Raw genomic sequence first — 20,565 nt, 5'->3', positions numbered from 1 at the left:
GCGGGCTCGTCCAGTCGGAAGCCTCAGCTGGGCTCCTCCCTTCGGGGTCAATCGCCCAGTCACAGGCTGACGCGGAGATGACGACATGCTTTCCCGGGCTGCCGCGAGCATCGGTTAGAGTGGATTTCACCCCTCTTCCCTGAACCCTCGCGGCTCGGTGATTGGTTCCTGGGCTCGCGGCGCCGCTCAAAGCCACGCCCCGCCCCGTTCCTTTCTTCCCGGAAGTGCATGAAGAGATGACAAGGTCGCGGGAGGCACTTTTTACTGCCCGGTCCAGATCTTTTCAGCTTCCCCGCTCTCACTACCCTCGATGGTGGGGCGGCCAAGAGTTATTCGGCAATCCCCCGGTGGATAATGGCGCTCGCGGTGCACCTATGCCCGCAGAGCGCCGCTACCTGGCGCGGGTGCCCAAAGCCCCCGTCCAAGGCCTGTAGGTTTACGTCGTCTCTGACGGCCAAGGCCTATGGTGCCGCTGGACAAGCCGCCTCCGCCCTGCACGCCATGGCTCTCCTGCAAGTCCGTCAAGGCGCTAAAGGAATTGCACGAGGGTAGTTCCGCCCCGGGATTGATGCAGGAACTGCGCTCGGCGACCGACCTCGTTCTCCGAGCGACGGGGGTCATGGCGCGGTCTCTCGGGCGGACGATGGCCACACTAGTGGTCCAGGAGCGCCACCTTTGGCTCAACCTGGTCGAGATGGGTGAGGCCGACAAGACACGATTCCTTGCTGCCCCCATTTCCCAGGCAGGCCTATTCGGCGACACCGTCGAGGACTTTGCCCAGCAGTTCTCAATGGTAGAGCAGTAGATGGATGCTAGCCGGTATATCCTGCCCCGGCGCGGCTCAAGATCCCACACCCCATCTACTCATCGCCAAGGGCGTCCCCCTGCGGTGACTGCACCGGCTCCACCGCAGCCCGCCCCTTTGGCCTGGCCCCGGCGTGGAGCCCACCGCAGGAAGCAGACGCCACCCGTCTTGCGGCTGCCCAGAACCCGTGAAAGGCTTCAAAGCGCCCTTGAGACGGGTGACCAAGGGACAACAAAACCCGCTGCTCTGGAGCTGGTAAGCAGATCTTCATCTTTTTGTTACCTTTTGCATTTAATTGCGCTGCATGCCCAAGTGGCTGCAGTACTCAAGAGCTCAGCAAGAGTGGTTTCCTTGTTCCCTGGGTCACGTATCCGGTGTGTACGGCTGGCATCACGACCACCATCCACCACTCCATTTGGCAGGTTGGCGCTCCAGCGGCGGTCTCCCGCCCTGAGCGCCCAGCTGTGGCACAAATCCGCCCCCAATGTGACAGTCTTCACGAGTCACGAGGAAAGACCTCTTCCTCCCCCGTCCCAGGCTGTTCCGGGGGTGGTCACAAGGAGCCAGGTAAGTGCTTCGATGTCCTCGGACTCAGCACGGCCACGACGTGGTGTGGCACCTCAAGCTCCGCCCCGCCGCGAGGCCCCACCTGCCGGTACATCCGATGATGTTGTCCCTTTGGTCCCCCTTGCGCGGAACTTGGACGCATGGCTTGCGCCTTCCAGTCCGTCATGAGGGCTGGTCCGGACCGTCCGACTCGGCTGCGCAATTCACTTCACCGGGCATCCGCCCAGGTTCAGCGGTGTCCACTTCACCTTGGTGAAAGACGAAAACACTGCTACCTTGCGCGGAGATCACTACCCTCCTACGGAAGGACGCGATAGAACTTCAGCCGAGATGAAGAAAGGGTTTTACAGCCCCTACTTCATTGTACCAAAAAAAGGCGGTGGGTTGCGGCCAATCTTGGACCTGCGAGTACTGAACCGGGCTTTACACAGACTCCCGTTCAAGATGCTGATGCAAAGACGGATTCTAGTGAGCGTCCGGCATCAAGATTGGTTCGCGGCGGTAGACCCGAAGGATGCGTACTTTCACGTCTCGATCCTTCCTCGACACAGACCCTTCCTGCGGTTCGCGTTTGAGGGTCAGGCGTATCAGTACAAGTCCTCCCTTTCGGCCTGTCCCTGTCTCCTCGCGTCTTTACGAAGATCGCAGAGGCTGCCCTTGCCCCGTTAAGGGAGGTGGGCATTCGCATTCTCAACTATCTCGACGACTGGCTAATCTTAGCTCACTCTCGAGACGTGTTATGCTCTCACACCTCAGCCGACTAGGGCTTCGGGTCAGCTGGGAAAAGAGCAAGCTCCTTTCAGAGCATCTCTTTTCTCGGTTTGGAGTTGGACTCAGTCTCCTTGACGGCACACCTTACGAACGAGCGCACCCAGTCAGTGCTGGCCTGTTTGAAGGCATTCAAACAGAAAACAGCGGCTCCACTGAAACTTTTTCAGAGGCTCCTGGGGCATATGGCATCCTCGGCGGTGGCCACCCTGCTCAGGTTGATGCATATGAGGCCGCTTCAGCACTGGCTCCAGACTTGAGTCCCGAGACGGGCATGGTGCCACGGGACACACCGCGTGGCCATTACGTTGGTCTGTCACCGTCTTTTCAGCCCTTGGACCGACCTCTCATTTTTACGAGCAGGTGTTCCCCTAGAACTGGTCTCCAGGCATGTCGTGGTCATGACAGACGCCTCCAAAATGGGCTGGGGCGCTGTTGGCAATGGGCACGCAGCCGCCGGCCTCTGGACGGGTCCGCGGCTGCGTTGGCACATCAACTGCCTCGAGTTACTGGCAATTCTGCTCGCCCTGCAGAGGTTCCGGCCGGTGATCCAGGGCAAGCACGTGCTAGTTCGGACAGACAGCATGGCAGCAGTAGCATATGTCAACCGCCAAGGCAGTCTGCGCTCCCGCTGTATGTCACAACTCGCCCGCCGTATCCTCCAACGGAGTCGGCAGCACCTCAAGTCGCTGCAAGCCACTCACATCCCGAGCAACCTCAACACTTCGGCGGACGCGCCGTCACAACAGGTTACCCTCAAGGGAGAGTGGAGACTCCACCTTCAGGTGGTCCAGCTGATTTGGAGTCGATTCGACAGGCACAGGTGGACCTGTTCGCCTCCCAAGAATCCTCCCCACTGCCTGCTCTGGTACGCCCTCACCGAGGCCTTCCTCGGCATAGACGCGCTGGCACACAGCTGGTCCCCTGGCATTCGTAAATATGCGTTTTCCCCCAGTGAGCCTGCTTGCACAGACCCTGTGCAAGGTCAGGGAAGACGAGGAGAAGGTCATCCTGGTAAGCACCCTACTGGCCCGCCCAGATGTGGTGCTCGGACCTCACGCTCCTCGCGTCAGCTTCCCCCGGGCAAATTCCACTGAGGAAGGACCTTCTTTCTCAGGGAAGGGGCACCCATGCCCAGACCTCTGGAATCTCCATGTCTGGCCCCTGGATGGGATGCAGAAGACCTAAGCTGTCTCCCACCTGCGATGGTAGACACGTTCACTCAGGCTAGGGCTCCCTCTACGAGGCTCCTGTATGCATTTAAGTGGCGTCTGTTCGCTAAGTGGTGTTCTTCCCTTCGGGAAGACCCCCAGAGATGCGCAGTCAGATCAGTGCTTTCCTTCCTGCAAGAGAGGTTGGAAGGGAGGCTGTCCCCTTCCACCTTGAAGGTGTACGTTGCTGCCATAGCAGCACACCACGACGCAGTCGACGGTAAGTCCTTAGGGAAGCATGATCTGATCATCAGGTTCCTAAGAGGCGCCAGGAGGCTGAATCCCTCCAGGCCGCGCCTCGTTCCCTCATCGGACCTCTGTAGTTTTTCAGGGTCTACAGAGAGCCCCCTTTGAGCTTTGCAGTCAGCCGAGCTTAAGGCACTCTCCTTGAAGACTGCCCTCCTGACTGCGCTCACTTCCATCAAGAGGGTAGGTGACCTGCAAGCGTTCTCTGTCAGTGAAATGTGCCTGGAGTTCGGTCCGGGCTATTCTCACGTGATCCTGAGACCCCGACCGGGCTATGTGCCCAAGGTTCCCACCACTCCTTTCAGGGACCAGGTGGTGAACCTGCAAGCGCTGACCCAGGAGGAGGCAGACCCAGCCATGTCGTTGCTGTGTCCGGTGCGCGCTTTACGCATCTATTTGGATCACACGCAGAGCTTTAGAGTCTCTGAGCAGCTCTTTGTCTGCTTTTGTGCACAGCGGAAAGGAAGCGCTCTCTCCAAGCAGAGTATCGCCCACTGGCTCATTGACACCATAACTATGGCATATCTCGCCCAAAACATGCCGCCCCCGGTAGGGCCATGAGCCCATTCTACCTGTGGTGTAGCGGCTTCTCGGGCCCTGGCCAGAGGTGCCTCTCTAACAGACATTTGCAGAGCAGCGGGCTGGGCAACACCCAACACCTTTGCAAGGTTCTACAACCTCCGGGTGGAACCGGTTTCGTCCCAGGTAGTGGCACACAACACAAGCGGAGAAGCCCGGGATAGCCGGCCGGGTGTATCGCTTGCACATAGCGCCTTCCACCTCCTTTTGAGCTGAAGATGTGCGCTGTTAATTCCCAGTAGTGTTCACAAAAGTTGTTCCCTGGTTGACTTCCTCCAAGCCCTGTGGCAGTCGAGTTTTCGGAGAGACTCGCTGCTGGCCCAGTACACGCGCTAACTAAGAGCTTGGTTCTGGGGTAGGTGCTCCGCATGTGGTGGTTCCCTGTAAGGCTAACCCCATGTGATCTATATCTTCCGCTAATTCATTTCCCTGCTGGCAAACTGCGTCTTCCTTGGGCAGAGCCCCTCTGCCCCAGTCTCTATGTTGTAGTAACTCCTCCCCCATTGGGCAGGATCTACCTTGAAGGCTCTCCACATGGTTGGAAAGACCATGTGATGTATTCTTCCACTTAAATATCCCCCCCTCTCTTGGGGCGAGGTGTGGTCTCCGTGGTGTCCTCCCCTTGGGAGGGACACCCCCCGACTAGACCTGGCGGCCCAGTCAGATAATCCCCCTTCTCTTTTAGGGAGTGGAAAAAGAGAAGGGGAAAGAGGCCAAGACTGGGTTAAGCCTGTCTCTATCTCTGGGTAGACAACTTGTCCCCAAAAAGGGCCGTTCGACACTCATAACTGTGTTTGGGGAGGTTACGTGTCAACCTGGTGTGCTGGCTATGAGGCACACAGCAAGTCTGCCCACCACACACCGCCAGTTCACGTAACACAGTTCAGCCTTGTGGCGTTTTGTATAGGGACCCCTAGTATCACTACATCGACACCAACGTCGAGTGAGTGACAGATAGGGAACGTCATGGTTACTGGTGTAACCCCGTTCCCTGATGGAGGGAACGAGACGTTGGTCCCTCCTGCCACAACGCTGAACTACCCGCTGAAATGGCCGGACCTTATATCGGCTCCTCAGCGTAAAACCTGAATGAGTGGTTGCATACCAGCTCCTTTTATATCCGTATGTTCGGGGGAGTGGCATGCAAATACCACTCGCCAATTCCATTGGCCTTTTATCAAAGACCAGAGGTGTCTCGGGCTCCCAAGAGTGACCCCTAGTGTCACTACATCGAAACCAACGTCTCGTTCCCTCCATCAGGGAACGGAGGTTACACCAGTAACCATGACGTTTTCTTCTTTATGACTGATACAAGATGATGCATTGTAAAAATAACAAATAATCATAAATAATATTGACTTATACCCTAAAGCATTCATTTTAAAATGTTTGAATTAAAAGCTAATGTAGAATTTACTTAATATTTTCAAGTTCACGCTTAAACTTAGTCAATGTAGAAAGTACTAAATATTTTTTGCTATATTTACTTCACCTCAAAATAATGTTTTTCAGTGTAACTACCATTATGATTCTTTGTTTCTTTTTAAGCTTTAAAGTGAGTTACTATCAACTGCTGTTGTATTGAAAAGATGGAATAAGATATTACTTAAAATATTTGTTGTGTTTTACATAAGAAAGAAAGTCATACGGGTTTGGAATGACATGAGTGTGAGTAAATCATGACAGAATTTAAATTGTTGCATGTGCTATTCATTAAAAAAAAAGAATCCTTCCTTTTCCAGACACATTTCACTGCACAAATCCTGTGTAGCTAGTATTAGCCTTACAACTGTGGAAGATTAGTGGCAATTAGACCATTTTAAGCAGTGATTAGTTGATCTGGCAGAACATTTGTGGGCTAAATACTGAACAGAAAATGGCAAGATAATTTTAAGGAGAAAGAATGACAAGAGGTTTGGTCCAGAACTTTCCACATCTTAGGATCCTGTGGGCTGTGGTGACCTGCAACGGAAGATGCCTGACATCATTTTTGACGCTCTATTAATAGTGTGTTTTTAAGAATTAAATTAGCATTTATCTTTTACCCACATTTACCCTCTGTCATCTGTGCTCCATAAACTTGGTGTCTGTTGAATTATCTATGGCTTTTTCAGTATTAAAAAATATTTCCATTCTCCCTGCTCTCCCTCTTTTAAGGTACCTAATGGAGAAATTACTATTTAAGGGTGATGAACACCAACGGAGTATAAAGTTTTAGTTTCCTTTCACACTCTCAAAGACCACATGAACTCCAAATTAGTGTTTTGTGGCATTCAGTCCACGTATGTTAGCATTGAGGCCATCTACACGCTAGTGTACTCCTACAAAAGGAACTTTTAGCAGATATACAAATTTTACATTTAGTCTTTCTCTTTCAGCAAAGCGTACCAAAAATATTGATGACTCATCCTGCACTCACCCTTATATCAACAGAATGAGAATGTCCTTTTGTCTTTTTTTTTTGTTTTTTGTTTTTTTTTTTGTGCAGAAAGGACATTCATTGCTTATCACCCTATCCAGTACTCACTAAACATGGGTATCAACTCCTCCTGCTAGCACTCTTACCTTAGTGAGCCCATCTGCACAGTTATCTTCCCTAAGAGAGAGAATATAACTCACAAACTTAAAAAGCAGAAGTATTCTTGCCATTTGTCCTTAAATTAATGAACCAAAGCAAAGGTGATGTCAGACAGACAACAGATCTGCCTTTGTATGGCAGAAAACTGTTTGTAAAGTATTTAGGAGGACAGTCCAAACACATTTTTTTGAAAGATGATGCCACAGAGGGCTCTTTTGCTAAGTCATTGTCTTAGTCTTATTTTGATTGTGATTAAAGAATGTGATTATGGATTCATAAATAAGCTGCAAGTTGTTTGTGAAAAAAAAAAAAAAAAAAAAAAACACTCAGTTCAGTTCCAATTTGAAATACATTTCATCCATTTGATTCTAAATTGATCGAACCAAATTAAGTTATGTCTGATCCAGTTTTCTGTTCATGCATCTCTCAGTACAGATTGCTTTTAATATAAATTTTAGGAGCATGTAGGAACCTGAGAGTACAAACATTTCTGTCCTTCCTCTTCATCCTATATCATCTTCCATCTCTCTTTGAATATAGTGTCTTTGGTTGTGACATTCTCCTCCTCGTAGACCAACTCTGCATTGAGGAAAGACCAAACATCAGTTCTCCTCAATCTCTCTCTCATTTCTCAATTTGAGCTCAGCACTATCTTGCCACACTTTTTAATATGAGATGAAATTGTATTTTTCCATTATGTGTTGAATTTCCTCACAAAATCACATTACAACAGGATTTCATGGCCCTAGAAGGTGTGTTATGGATGGACCCAAACTCTTTTACGTTCTAAAAAAAACTCTCAAACTACTGTTTGTTCATTTATTTTATATTCATTGGGGTCCAAAAGTCTGAGACTACACTGAAAATCGAAATGTAAACTTAGAAATAAACAGATTAAGGATTTTCTTTGAAAAAAAATTTTTTTTAAATAAAGAGACATTATGTGTAAATTGAAGCAATACTTAAGATTCTTCACTGTTTCTTGGTCACTTATCAAACGTATGCAAATTTGTAACATTGAGCATGTTAACTCCTTTGTACAAAAGGTCTGATTTCCTTGCTTTAATTGAAGCACTCAGGATGCTCTTTGAAACATTCTCAAATCATACTGGAGGAACATGGATAATCAGGTTTTGCATTGTGGAGTCCATGCAAGTTTGGGTGCATGCTGTCATTAAATTAGAAACTAATGCAAATAAGAAGCTTTTTACTGTAGACGTTTCAAACTTTTGACTCAACTGTACAGAACTAAGTAAAACCAATATATATATGTGTGTGTGTGTGTGTGTGTGTGTGTGTGTGTGTGTGTGTATGGTGGGGGCGTGGTAGAGCGCCGGCTCGTGAATGAAGAGCGAGATCGGGAGATGAGAATGGTGAGGGTCATCACCTGTCATTGATTGTCTCTAACAGCTGCTTGTCATTGCAGTGAGAGTGGAGATGTATTTAAGACGCCAGTGGAAGAGAGAGACACACGCAGCAGTGTTTATGTGTGTGCTTGTGTGTTATGCTGGAAAGCGAATTTATACCCTTTTGAGTTGGATTTCACCGTCTCCCGCTTCCTCCTTGTAGAGAGTTAAAGAACTTGTTACAGTGGTACTGAAACCCCAGAATATTAAGGAGGAAGAACGCCGCCATGGAAGCCTCACCTTTGGAGGGAGTGTTCAAGACCCTCGCCAGCATCCACCAGTCCCAGCATCAGGTGCTCCTTGAGCTGCGCACATAGCAGCGGTTCCTCCAGGCCCAAGCGGAGGTCCGCTTGATTCCATTACTTTCCGGGAAGACCCAGCTCGTGGCACAGCAGTTACCAGTGGAGAACCTCCTGGTGTATGTGGACTTAAGGAAAGCCATCCTGCAGTGGGTTGCCTGACACCAGAGAAACAGCACTAACGCTTCTGCGCACTTACCCTTGGAGATAACGGCTGACCGTTTGCCTTCGCCCAGCAGCTCAGGGACACCTGCTAGAGGTGGTTGCTGGCTGAGCAACACAATGTTGGGACCGTGATTGATCTGGTGGTACTGGAGCAGTTTATTGCTCGGATTCTGAGAGGGATGGTAGAGTGGGTCCAGTGCCATCGCCTCGCATTGCTCCAAACGGCCATCCAGCTGGCAGAGGACCACATGGCTGTGTATTCGGGAGCTGGCGAGCCCCGAGATCCTTCTTTTTCACTCTTTCTCTCTCTGTCCTGTCTCCCCTCCTTCTGTTCCCACCCCTTCCTTCCGTCCTCTTCCTCCTCCCTGGAAATGGGGGGGTTCCCCCTCCCAAACCGGCTCCCCGGCTTCAGGGGCTGCACTACCCACTGAATTCCCCTGTCCCTCTCCATTCTCACTTCCAGGTTTGTGAACCCGCTGATGTGGGCGCGAAGTCTGGGCCGGTCTGCTGGAACTGTAGGGAGCCCTGGCATTTGCAGGAAAAATGCCCGGTGATGGAGGTGGTGACATTGGTTCGGGTCCCCGACATGTCGCAGGCCACCCCCGATCGAGCTGGGATGTAGCGCATACCCGTGAGTATTAAGGGGGTACATACCAGGCTTTGGTGGATTTGGGTTGCAGCCAAACCTTCATCAATGCCTGGTTCAAGATGAGGCTTTGGGTTCTAGTCACAGGGTGATGTCCACGATTATCCTGTAGTGACTTTTACGATTCAATTTCGGGGACAAAAGCAAAGTGTCGATGCTGCAGTTAGTCCCCGCCTCACCCATCTACTAATTTTGGGTACAAATTGGCTGGAATTTACTACTTCATTGAGGGTAATTTGTGTGGATGGGTCCTCTAACAATGCACTGGTTGGGGTGACAGAGCCAGGGCCATCTACGTCAGCTCCTCATCAGGATGACATAAGGGAGGGGGAGGTCTTGGCTTCCCCAGCCCTTAGAGGATTCCCCGCCAGGGATTTTCCTCTAGAGCAGACTCTAGACGAGACCCTTAGACACCCCTTCGACCAAGTGAAAGTAATTGATGGTCAGCGTCTTCAGCCAGACATTGCACTCTCATATCCGTATTTTTCTATTACAAATGATCGGTTGTATCGAGTGACCCAGGATGCTCAGACAAAAGAGGATTCATCCCAGTTGTTGATACCGGTGAGCCGTCAGGAAATGCTATTCCAGATGGCTCATCATAATCCGATGGAGGGTCACTGGGGGAGGAGTGCCCAGTGCTGTACATCAGTTGGAAGCTTTCGATGAGAGAGGCGAGGTACAGCACCATTGAAAAAGAGTGTCTGGCCATCAAGTGGGCTGTCCTCATGCCTCGATACTTCCTCCTGGGATGGGCTTTCACCCTCTGTTCGGAATACGGCCTGCTCCAGTGGCTCTATCGTGCGGATGACTTGTTGGTATCTGACTCTTCAGCCATTTAAGTTTGAGGTGGTCGACAGGTCGGGGGCACAGATGGTTGTTGCGGACTTCCTCAAATATGGGGGTGGGGGGGGAGTAATGGGTAGGCTGGATGACTCCATGGCCTAAGTCGGGCGATGGGGGTGTGTGGGGGTGGGGGCGTGGTCGATCACCGGCTTGGGAATGGAGAGCGAGATCGGGAGATGAGAAAGATGAGGGTCATCACCTGTCACTGATTATCTCTAACAGCTGTTTGTCATTGCAGTGAGAGTGGAGACGAATTTAAGAGTGAGCCAGATGCCAGTGGGAGAGAGAGAGAGAGACATGCGCAGCAGTGTTTATGTGTGTGCTTTTGTGTTACGCTGGAAAGCGAATTTGTGTTTAAAAAATAAATACCCTTTTGAGTTGCATATATATATATATATATAGATATATATATATATATATATATAGATATATATAGATATATATAGATAGATAGATAGATAGATAGATACTGTGCACACACAGACAAGTTAACAGTTTTTAACTTGTATGCACACACTAAATCTCTTAACACAAACTGTTTGGAGAGGTTTTGAAGAATTTAGAGAACTTGTCAACAATGTGATGTCATCACCCACATACTCACTGACCTCATCGTTTTCCCCTCTTAAATCATATTCCAAGTTTCATAAAGCACAGATAGGCCCGTTATGACAGATTCACACTAGTATCCTGGCTTTGCATTTGAGTGTTTGTTCTACTGTGTGTGTTCTATCACAAAGGAGCCACAAGAGAATGTTAGATTTGACACTCGCCGCTCTCGCTTCATCCTGCCCTGCTGTCACAGCTTGGGCCAACAGCACCAGGATGTGACCAATACTGACAAATTAAACTGGAAAGTCAGTGTCAGAAAGAAAGCAATTATTGTTACCCTGGCATGATGGGAAACCCAGAGTCACAGAGAAGAAGAGATTACGAGAATAAGGCAGGAAAGGCACACTGAACGAGGAAGAGCACAAAGAGGTGTTTTTAAAAGGTGTTCACTTAGCAGCAGGGTGGGGGGTGGAATTTAAGGAATTGGATCTAAATAAACTAACATGTGTCAGGCACATGTGGAAAGGGCTGATTTTTGATGCATTGACCTTCAGAACGTGATTTAAATAAACTTCACACCTTGGGAAGCCAAGTCTGTCGGCACCAACTGCTGACCCTACGTATCTACTGGCACAGAAAAAGTCCACTCATTGCTACGTCTTGGTGGGTATGTCTGTCAAATACAGTATAATGCATGGTCCATTTGGCTTTTCACACTTGAAATTGTTAACCCTGGGTTGTCTTGTTCCATGTTTCACACTGTTCATACTTAACACTGGGTTAGTAATTTACACTGTATTTCTGTGGCCCCACAAGCCGTCATTCTGTGGAAGGCCTGTGTGGATTCATACAGCTCCCAGAAAAGGGCTGCTTTTCAGCAGTGGGGTAGAGGGCGGGCATTCGGTCAGAATCTGTCTTGTGTGTGTATGTATCTGTGGGTTTCTAGTTTTATCTGGCCCTTTGCCAGTAGGAGCTGACTTACATGGACATGACAGCTTAGGAATCTTAATCTTTCATCAAAGAGAGATGTATGAACATACATATCCATCAATCCAAAGCCTCTACTTATTTGACCACACCCATTTATGGTTAGCCATGCCCACTGTTAAAAGATTATTTGTGCAGGTATATGATAACAGTCACCCACACCCAGCTTCATTAACCCATTGCAATCATCAATCAGGAGGCTCTGCTTTGTTGGCTACGCCCATTCCGCGTGAGCCACACCCCTTTATTAGATAGAGAAAATACTTTAATAGTCATTCACAGCCAGCTTAAGCTACTGTAATTATCAGAAGGCTCTGTTGCTTTTGCCATGCCCATTTAGAACTAACTACACTCTTTTAGTGAGAAATTTTTGCAGATATTTGATAGAGAAAAAATTAATAGTCATTCACTGCTAGCTTCGTCAACCTAATGTGGAAAACCTAATCAGAAAGCTCTACTTTTTGACCACGCCCATTTACAGGCAGCCACACCTATTTAGAGAAAAAGTTGTGCAGGTATTTGACAAAGAGTACTTTATAGTCTTTCACTGTCAGCTTAATCAACCTACTGTACCCATCAATCAGAAGGCTCTACTTTCTGACCGACCCATTTAGAGTTAACGCTCTTTATAGAGATTTTTATGCAGGCATTTGTGACATATAACAGATAGTTTTATTAACCCATATGTTTGCGTGCATGTCTGTGTGCATGCATGTCCTGTGTACAGCCATGTCCCTGGGCAAAGAAGGTCCAGCTGTTCTTAGAGTAGTTGAATAGCCCATAGCATTAGACTCTAATAACAGGGTCTTTGACATGCTTAATAAATCATTAATGGAAAACCTCTTCGCCCCTCCCTCAACCCACAGAAAAACTGTCCTGCTGAGGATGGAGATCTTCCACTCCTTCATGCTTTTGTGTCCCAAATCAAATTGCCTGTGGGTCTTTGTGTTGGACTATATGTTCATCTCATAACTGTTCCCAAACGGATGAAACCACCATCTTGGCTCAAGAGGACATCAGTTTCCTGATGTTGGCTCTTTGAAGTAGTTCTGTATCATTTGACCTGGAGACTGGGACTTTACATGTCTTGAGAAGTAGTAAAACTCATATCAGTTGTAGTAACCTTTCAGTGTTTCTTAATCAGTTGCAACGCAACAAGTATCAAGTGGTTAGTAATTTGTCTTCCCAAAAATGTAGCGCAAGGCGAAACAGCAGCCAACCAGAGCATTTTTATGTTTAATATACAGTTACGTGGAACTGTAGGCAGAGCATAAATCTAAATCCCTCCCCCATCAATCAATAAATGCCATTTTTTAACATATGAACAAAAAATCTGGTTCAGATTCATGCTTCTATTACAGTGTATTGCTCTTGTGCATCTTAAAGCAAGTTAAACTAACTTTTCTCTTGTTTATTGTGACTTCTCTCCACATTCATTCATGTGAAAAGACTAACCAGCTCACCCTCTGCTAATCACCCTCCACCCTCAGAAATTCACAGAAAAGTTTTCTTATTTCCCTTTCATTAGAGAAATCTATCCTTTGTCTTTTTTTTTTTTTTTTTTGATTGACAGTAAAGCCAAGGAATTCTTTATCTTTGGCTAATTGCTGGAGGATGATGTGGTTATAAAATAATGTGTCCTATTTTTAAAATCCAGTCTTTTTTCATTGAATGTGTTTTTAGCTCTGTCATGAACCTTGTCATATTATAAGGTCAGTGCTAAAGTGCTATTTTTGTTATGCTTTGATATAAAATATTACAATGCCTGCTACACACATTGAGTTTTATTATTTACGCACACATTTCCAAATATTGTATTGTTCAAGCTTAGTTCTCAATATAACTGTACATCCTCAAGAAGTTCTATTTTGCTAAAGCTGAAGTGTGTGATTTCTACTCCACTAACATCAAACGAAACTGCAAAATGAACTGTTTTCCGACAGGTTTTCCAAACACTTCCCACCATCTTCCATTGTTTGACAAACAGATAGTCCAGCCCCAAACTCACGGCATTGGTTGAGACAAAGTTGCTGTGTCCGACCAATCAGATGCTCAAACAAACAGCAATGTTTCCACTGTTTGGGGAAATCCACCAACATATGGATTACTTATAATTTTCTTTACATTTTAATCTGAGAAAAAATTACACAAGTCAGCTTTTACTGTGTCTCATACCTAACAGATAACATTTGAAAAGCATTTGTTTGTTCTAATGTCTTGCTATAATGATTTTTAATTGTGTTTATGCTTCCTTATTTCCTCTATCTGTCCCGTACTGTGTTTGTTTGTTTACCCAGAGACCTGTGCGGTGAATAACGGCGGTTGCGATCTTACTTGCAAAGACACGGCCACTGGAGTGCGCTGCAGCTGTCCGGTGGGCTTCACCCTGCAACCTGACGGCAAGACCTGCAAAGGTCAGTGTGCGTTTATGTAGATGCATGTTGTTTGTGTGTGAGTGACTTATGTTTAAAGTCACGAGGAGCATATCTCTGTTTTTCCTCCCTCCGTGAGCTCCTGAATGTCAGGGAGCAATTTGAGATTTCCTGTATTTAGACTGCGAGGCTCAGATAAAATTGGAGACACATTATTAAATGAATTCTTTTGCTCAAAATGGTCAGGTATCGCTGGGTGTACAGCATGTGTGTGTGGATGGGCGGATGTGTGGGGGTGTATGATCCCAAGCCAAGACCAACTCACTCTACGTCTGTGTGTCCTGTCGTGTGGAATGGGTCGATGATGGTCGTGTTGTTGTTGCTCTGGCCGCGAAGCATTTCTTCTTCCGAAATTCTAGCTTTGACGTCAATGGCCAGGGGTTTCAAAGTAAGACTGCCGTGAAGCGATCTTGGCACAGGGTGATGGTGGGTTCTCTCTAAACAAACACATGCAAGAACTCACTGACCATGCTTTGGTCTGGAAACTTGCAAACTGAAGACTTGAAGACTAGTCTACCTAAGTTTGAAAATGAATGAGTGTGTGTGGATGTGCATATGGGTGATTTACTATAGCATCTTAGAGTGGAAGGTGTGGCACCTGTAGGTTTGAAATGGTCTTTTCCTTCTTTTCTTTTCCTGGGTGGTTGCCGTAGTGATTAGATGTGTTCATGTGACCCTTTCTTCTGAAAAGAAGAGAATGTAGCACATATGTGCGTAAAAGAGTTTAGACGGTCCTGTCTGCACCATACAGCAAAAACGCCTCCACAAAACCAACCACTATTTGATTAGTGAGGCTGTCATACAAAACCTGGGCTTCATACACACACACTCATTCATGCACATGCAAAGCGCCATCCTGAGGTCAGCACATGGAAGTCTATAATACCTGTAGAGCAGAGTTGGGAGTAATCTGATTACAAAGAAATTTGTTATGTGTGCTCTCTAACAAGTCATTGTAAGAGAGAAACGTGTCATGCCGACTTGCATGCGACAAGTCAAGTCAAGGCAAGTCATTTTTATTTGTATAACAAATAAAATTATGCTATAACGTCTGTAATATCTTAAAGTCCTTATTTAGTAGTTTAAAAAATTTGATTGAAAATCATGCCTTAAAAAATATTTGTCTTTAGGCCCCCAGTGAGCAAGCCAAAGGCAACTGTGGCAAGGGACACAAAACCTTGGGAGAAACCATGCTTAGCTGGGGGAGCCAGTTCCTCTCTGGCTATATAGCAAGAATATAATGGCAATATTAGTTATCTGTGTAGTACAAGTCATTTACTGAGTAGATGTTGGTGGGCAATGTTTAAAACTAAAGGAAACTGACTGAACTGTAAGATTAATGATTAAGTGTGTTTGAAGTCCATCCCAAATTGACTGCACGTAGATGCAGTGTCCTTTGTTATTTGGCTGATAAAGGCTTTAGTTGGCATTAATTTATTGTCTATGCATTCCATTTAAAGAACATGATGCAAGCAGTGGTCAGAGAAGTGTTACTCGCTGTTTGATTGGATTGCAGTTAATAGCAGTTTATTCGCTGTGTAGTCCATCCTAAGACCAAGATGATCCAGGCAGAGGTCAGTGAGGAGTGCCTCGCAGTCCGGCTGGAAGCTTTTGGCAGTTCATTTTCGGTGAACTGACAATGAACAAAATAAAACATTATTTTGAATTTGTTTTGCAGAAAACAAAACCATTTCTGTTAAAAGTAATGAAATTAATAATGTGATTACTTTTTCGATGAAGTAATCAGCAAGGTAATCTGAATACAATTTTAGAAAAGTAATCAGTCATTTTTAATGGATAACTTTTTGAGTAACTTACCCAACTCTGCTGAAGTGAGCTATTGTTGACATTCCCATTCATTGCAATGGGAGTTTCTTGTCTGGTGCAGGATGAAAGCATGAGATTTGAAATCTGATGACTTTGCTCACAGAATCGGGGAACTTTTTAAGCCAATCACCTGTGCCTTAAATTCCATGTGACTAATCACTTTGGAGCTGCAGAAAAATTACATCATGACAGTGCTGACCGGCTGATGGCATCACAAGTGCGTACACGTTCCCAAGCCCTCCCAAGCTCTGATGGTAAAGCATTCAACTTACATTTGTAAGGTGCTTTCTTCACTGAAGTTTCGCTAGTTGCTACATTCTCCATTATTTACAACTGTTTTGTCAGACCAGCAACGCAGCCAGGTAACTCCGCCCCTTCCGCTACGTATGGTAAGACATCAGCGCTGAGTGCATGAAGTGTCCAACATTCCACACTCTTTTTTGATGGTTGAAGAAGTACATCATCCGGGTACTTGTAGTAAAAAAAAATTTTGTTGCATTTTCAGTGTTAAAATACTACTCACACTACTTACATTTCAAAATGACATAGAATAGTGCAGAAGTGTGTGGTTTGGGACGTGCCTCATGACCCCTTGTGTAAGTATAGAGTTTTCTTGATTTAACTTGCTTGTGCTAAATGTACTTCTTGAATATTATGGCTTTGAAAGGGTGATATTGTGTATGAGTGTTGTCACTGTGAAGTGTTATGTGTGTCTGCATTCGTACTGTAAGATGGATGTTGGTCTGGTTTGGCTGTGACCTGCCCTAATAGTTAGGCCTGCCTGAGGGTCTGCCTTCATAAATCCAACATGAGCCTTTAGATCTGCTCAGTGACACACCATTTATCACACACAAACACATGTTGGTGCAGCTATCATTATGAGGACTCTCCATAGACATAATGATTTTTATACTGTACGAACTATAGATTCTATTCCCTAACCCTACCCATAAACCTAACCCCCATTTTTACATTTTCAATAAAACATAGTTTATTACCAGTTTTTTAAGTGATTTGAATTATGGGGACACTAGAAATGTCCACATAAACCACATTTATAGCAAACTACCCTTGTTTCTACCAGTTTGTAACCTAAAATGTTTTTCTCATAAACCACCCAAACCTGCCCACACACACACACACACACACACACACACACACACACACGCACATACTTTTGGGTCAGTTATCACAGGTGTGCTGTGCAAGTAACCACTGACTGCCTGTAATTGAGCTTTGTAAAAATAGCATGTAATAAAGTTATGTAGCAGATATGAATGTGAACTGAACATCCAGCTAAAGGATGTTATATTAGACTGTAGCTGTGAACATTAGATCTGACAGACTGACACTGAAGACGTCTCCATTCAGTTAGGTAGCAAGTGTGAGCAAGCAGTGGTTTTTAAGCTTCTCCTTTGATGGTCCATTTAATTGAGTCATTGGTCTGATGACTCTGTTTTAAAGCTGACTGGTTGGTGGTAGGACAACCCCCCCCCCCCCCCCACCCCACCTGCTCAAGGCCAAATAGAAGTCAATATTGACTGCCAAGCATAAACCAGCCTAAACAAGCATGGAAACTCTGGTCTAAGCTGGTCTTTTCAGCTGGATAGGAAAGATGAATCTTGAAGAAAAGCTGCTTGTTAGCTGTGACGGAACAATCTGCCCCTCCCGTGGATCATCGTCGCCCCGCCTCATCAGAGGGCCATTCTTCAGCCAGGCCCACAACTGGAGTGGGAAGGGGAGAGAGAGGAGGGGCGCAGTGACTTTTCCCCGTTCGGTGGTGCGTGATGGGGTTCACCTGAACTTAATGAAGAGCCTCATCACCGCTGCCTTTAAAACCCGAGTGCGCCTCTCTTCGGGAGACCGGTCTCTACCTGCTGGGTCTTCGTAGGTCCAGGAATGGAGCGGGGAGGGTTGGGCACGAATTCGATGCATCGCCAGACCCGCACTCTGGAACCCAATGCTAATTAGATTCGACACAGGGGATTGGAGAACGCGTTGCAGCGACGGGCAGGATGCCGGACCGCTAGCTCCCTCAAGCACCGAGGCCCAGGGAACTTGCTGAACTTTAATTTCAAACTCAAATTTAAACAGTACACTGAAACATAGATGCACACACACAGACACGTGTGTCTCTCTCTCCAACTGGCGTCTCCGGCTCGTCCTTATCCCTCTCCCGGAAAGAGCAAGGGGGAGAGACAGAGAGAGAGTGAGAGGAGAGAGAGAGAGAGAGAGAGAGAGAGAGAGAAAAAAAAATACTCCGGTCCCCAACCACGCCGCCATTCGGTCCTCGGCCAGCTGGGCAGCAGTCCTCTGCAACGCCAGGCAATGGCATTGGACCTCGCCTCCTGGCAGATGGTAGCGAGCTCCTCCGGCAGACATCAGTGGCTCCACCGCCTCCCGGTGGACAGCAGCAAGCCCCCCCCGGTAGATGGTAGTGGCTCCTCCGCCCTCTAGCGTCTGGCAGCGACTCCTCCGCTTTCTGGCGGATGGCAGCGGCTCCTTTGTCTCCTGGCAGATGGCAGCAGGCTCCTCCGCCTTTGGGCGAACCGCTCCAGTACCACCGTATCATACCTCCTTGGCGTCGCGACCCTCCCCCAGCAGCGAGGGATTTTCTGACGGCTCATCTTCCTCCTATCCTGGGTTTCGGACCACTGTGGCAGACCCTGTCTTCCCTACCAAGGAGGAAGTGGGAACCGGAATGAACAATCAGCAGAACTTTAATTTCAAACTCAAATTTATACAGTACAACGAAACATAGACGCACACCCACAGACACGTGCGTCTCTCTCTCTCTCTCTCTCTCTCTTCAACTGGTGTCTCCGGCTCGTCCATATCTCCCTCCCGGCTGATTAGGACGATTCTGTGCCGAATGTGTGTCCTCATGCCCTCCTCCTCGTCACACAGACTATTTAAATGATGTTAAATGGGTTAGATTAAAGTCCTCGAAGATACTGTAGGGACAGATGAAATAGCAATAATGATAGGTGTTCAGCTCTCATATGCAATTTGGATGTAACTGTTGCACATAAAATAAAAGACAGCACTGCCACTTACATGATTACCATGGCGACTCTGCGCATATACCAAGTTTAACCATAGACTAAACAAAAAGCACATCCCATAGATTCCCCCCCCCATTCAGAATTCATCAGGAGCTGTCCCGTCTTGCCTTAGTAACAAAATAATTTAAATATAAACTATTTAGGGTATGTTTTAATCACCTGAATTTGATTAAAGGCCTTTCTGCAGCGCTGACAGACATGAGATCCCAGCCAGCCTGTTGAAAGACATTAGCTTGATGGCCCACAGAAAGAGTGAGAGAAAGACAGACAGAGTGAGAGTGAGAGAGGTGGGAATGGATAAAGAAAGTTATTGAAATGACTGTGAACAGTTTCCAGATGTTTGATTAGAAGGTGTTTGTGTGGTGTCATCGGGGAGAAATGAATTATGAGAGTGAACATGGTGTTCTGCATATGTGTTGCTGTGGTTGAATATGCTTTGCTTCTTGTATGTGTGTGCACTTATGTTTCCATGGTCCGGTTGACTAGTACCCAGGGCACGTCTCCACTGGCCTGCATACTTGTATTTTTGTGACTAAAATGGTTAGAAAGGAGTTCAGCATTAGCCATTGTAAAAAGAGAGTAGAATGCACACGTGTAGACTAAGGATGCACCTATACAAAATTTGTGTTGCCGATATCCGATTATTTAAAACAACATCTGCCAGTACTGATACTTTGTTGGTTCTATTTTTTTATGCTTTCACACACGGCATGAGTTGTAGGCTAATTGTCCGTTGCATTTTTCTGACCCCTTTTTGACAGGAAATAATCAGCACTGGTTATCGGCTGTTTTTAAACAGTTGGCTGCTGTCCGATGTGCAGATAATTGCTTTTATTGGCCAGTGTTGATGTTTGGCCGATACATTGGTGCATCTCTATTCCAGACAGCTAATGATGCTGAAAAGACCACGTTAGACCAGCATAATCCAGGCTGATTTATGGTGGTTAGTACTGTTCTGGTGCTGGTCTAGCTGGTGGACCAGCAATAGCCATGCTGTACACCAGCAAAACTTAGCTAATAAAGCTGATCGACCAATATCTGTCTGGTAGACCAAGAAAGTCTTGCTGGTTAAGCTAGTGTCCCGATTTAACATTTGTGTGTTATTCTTGTGTAATAAAAAATTAAACAAATTTGGTTTGCTGTCCAGAATACAATAGAATTAGAGTACTGATACAAAATTTGTGTACCAAAATCCAATTATTTAGAACAACATTAGCCAATACCAGTAGGTTGGTGGTTCTGCATTTTGTTTGCTACCTTGTTTCAAATCACTGATAATTAATTGCACAACTTTGAAAAAAAAAATTAATAATAGCTTTATTCTCTATGTATCTACGTGTTTTCCATGCTTCAGAGTAACTGGTCTCAGTTGTAAACAAACCACTGAAACAAAGATCAATTGTCAGATGTGTGTTTCCGCCCCCTTTCGACAGGCAATAATCGGTCCTGATAATCAGCTGTTTTTAAACAATCGGCCGATGTCCATTTGAGCTGATTATTGCATTTATTATCTCTAAATAGAATCTTTATTTATCACAACATGACAGGTGGAATTTGTATTCACAACTTACGCAATACATGTTGTG

General features: G+C 46.5%; 1 protein-coding gene across 2 annotated transcripts in view; it reads left to right on the top strand.

Annotated features, from left to right (window-relative positions):
- LOC127436390 (signal peptide, CUB and EGF-like domain-containing protein 1) overlaps nucleotides 1-20,565 on the top strand; it is a 105,597-nt gene that overhangs the window by 61,942 nt on the left and 23,090 nt on the right. For both annotated transcript variants that reach the window (XM_051690495.1, XM_051690494.1), the window contains one exon: nucleotides 13,953-14,069. In XM_051690495.1, coding sequence (XP_051546455.1) covers nucleotides 13,953-14,069 — 117 coding nt within the window. The remainder of the gene's footprint in view (nucleotides 1-13,952; nucleotides 14,070-20,565) is intronic.

Source organism: Myxocyprinus asiaticus, chromosome 47 (assembly GCF_019703515.2).
Source record: "Myxocyprinus asiaticus isolate MX2 ecotype Aquarium Trade chromosome 47, UBuf_Myxa_2, whole genome shotgun sequence".
In the NCBI taxonomy this organism is placed as follows: Eukaryota; Metazoa; Chordata; class Actinopteri; order Cypriniformes; family Catostomidae; genus Myxocyprinus; species Myxocyprinus asiaticus.
Note: the sequence above shows the minus strand (reverse complement) of the source record. Positions and strands in the feature narration are given on the sequence as shown.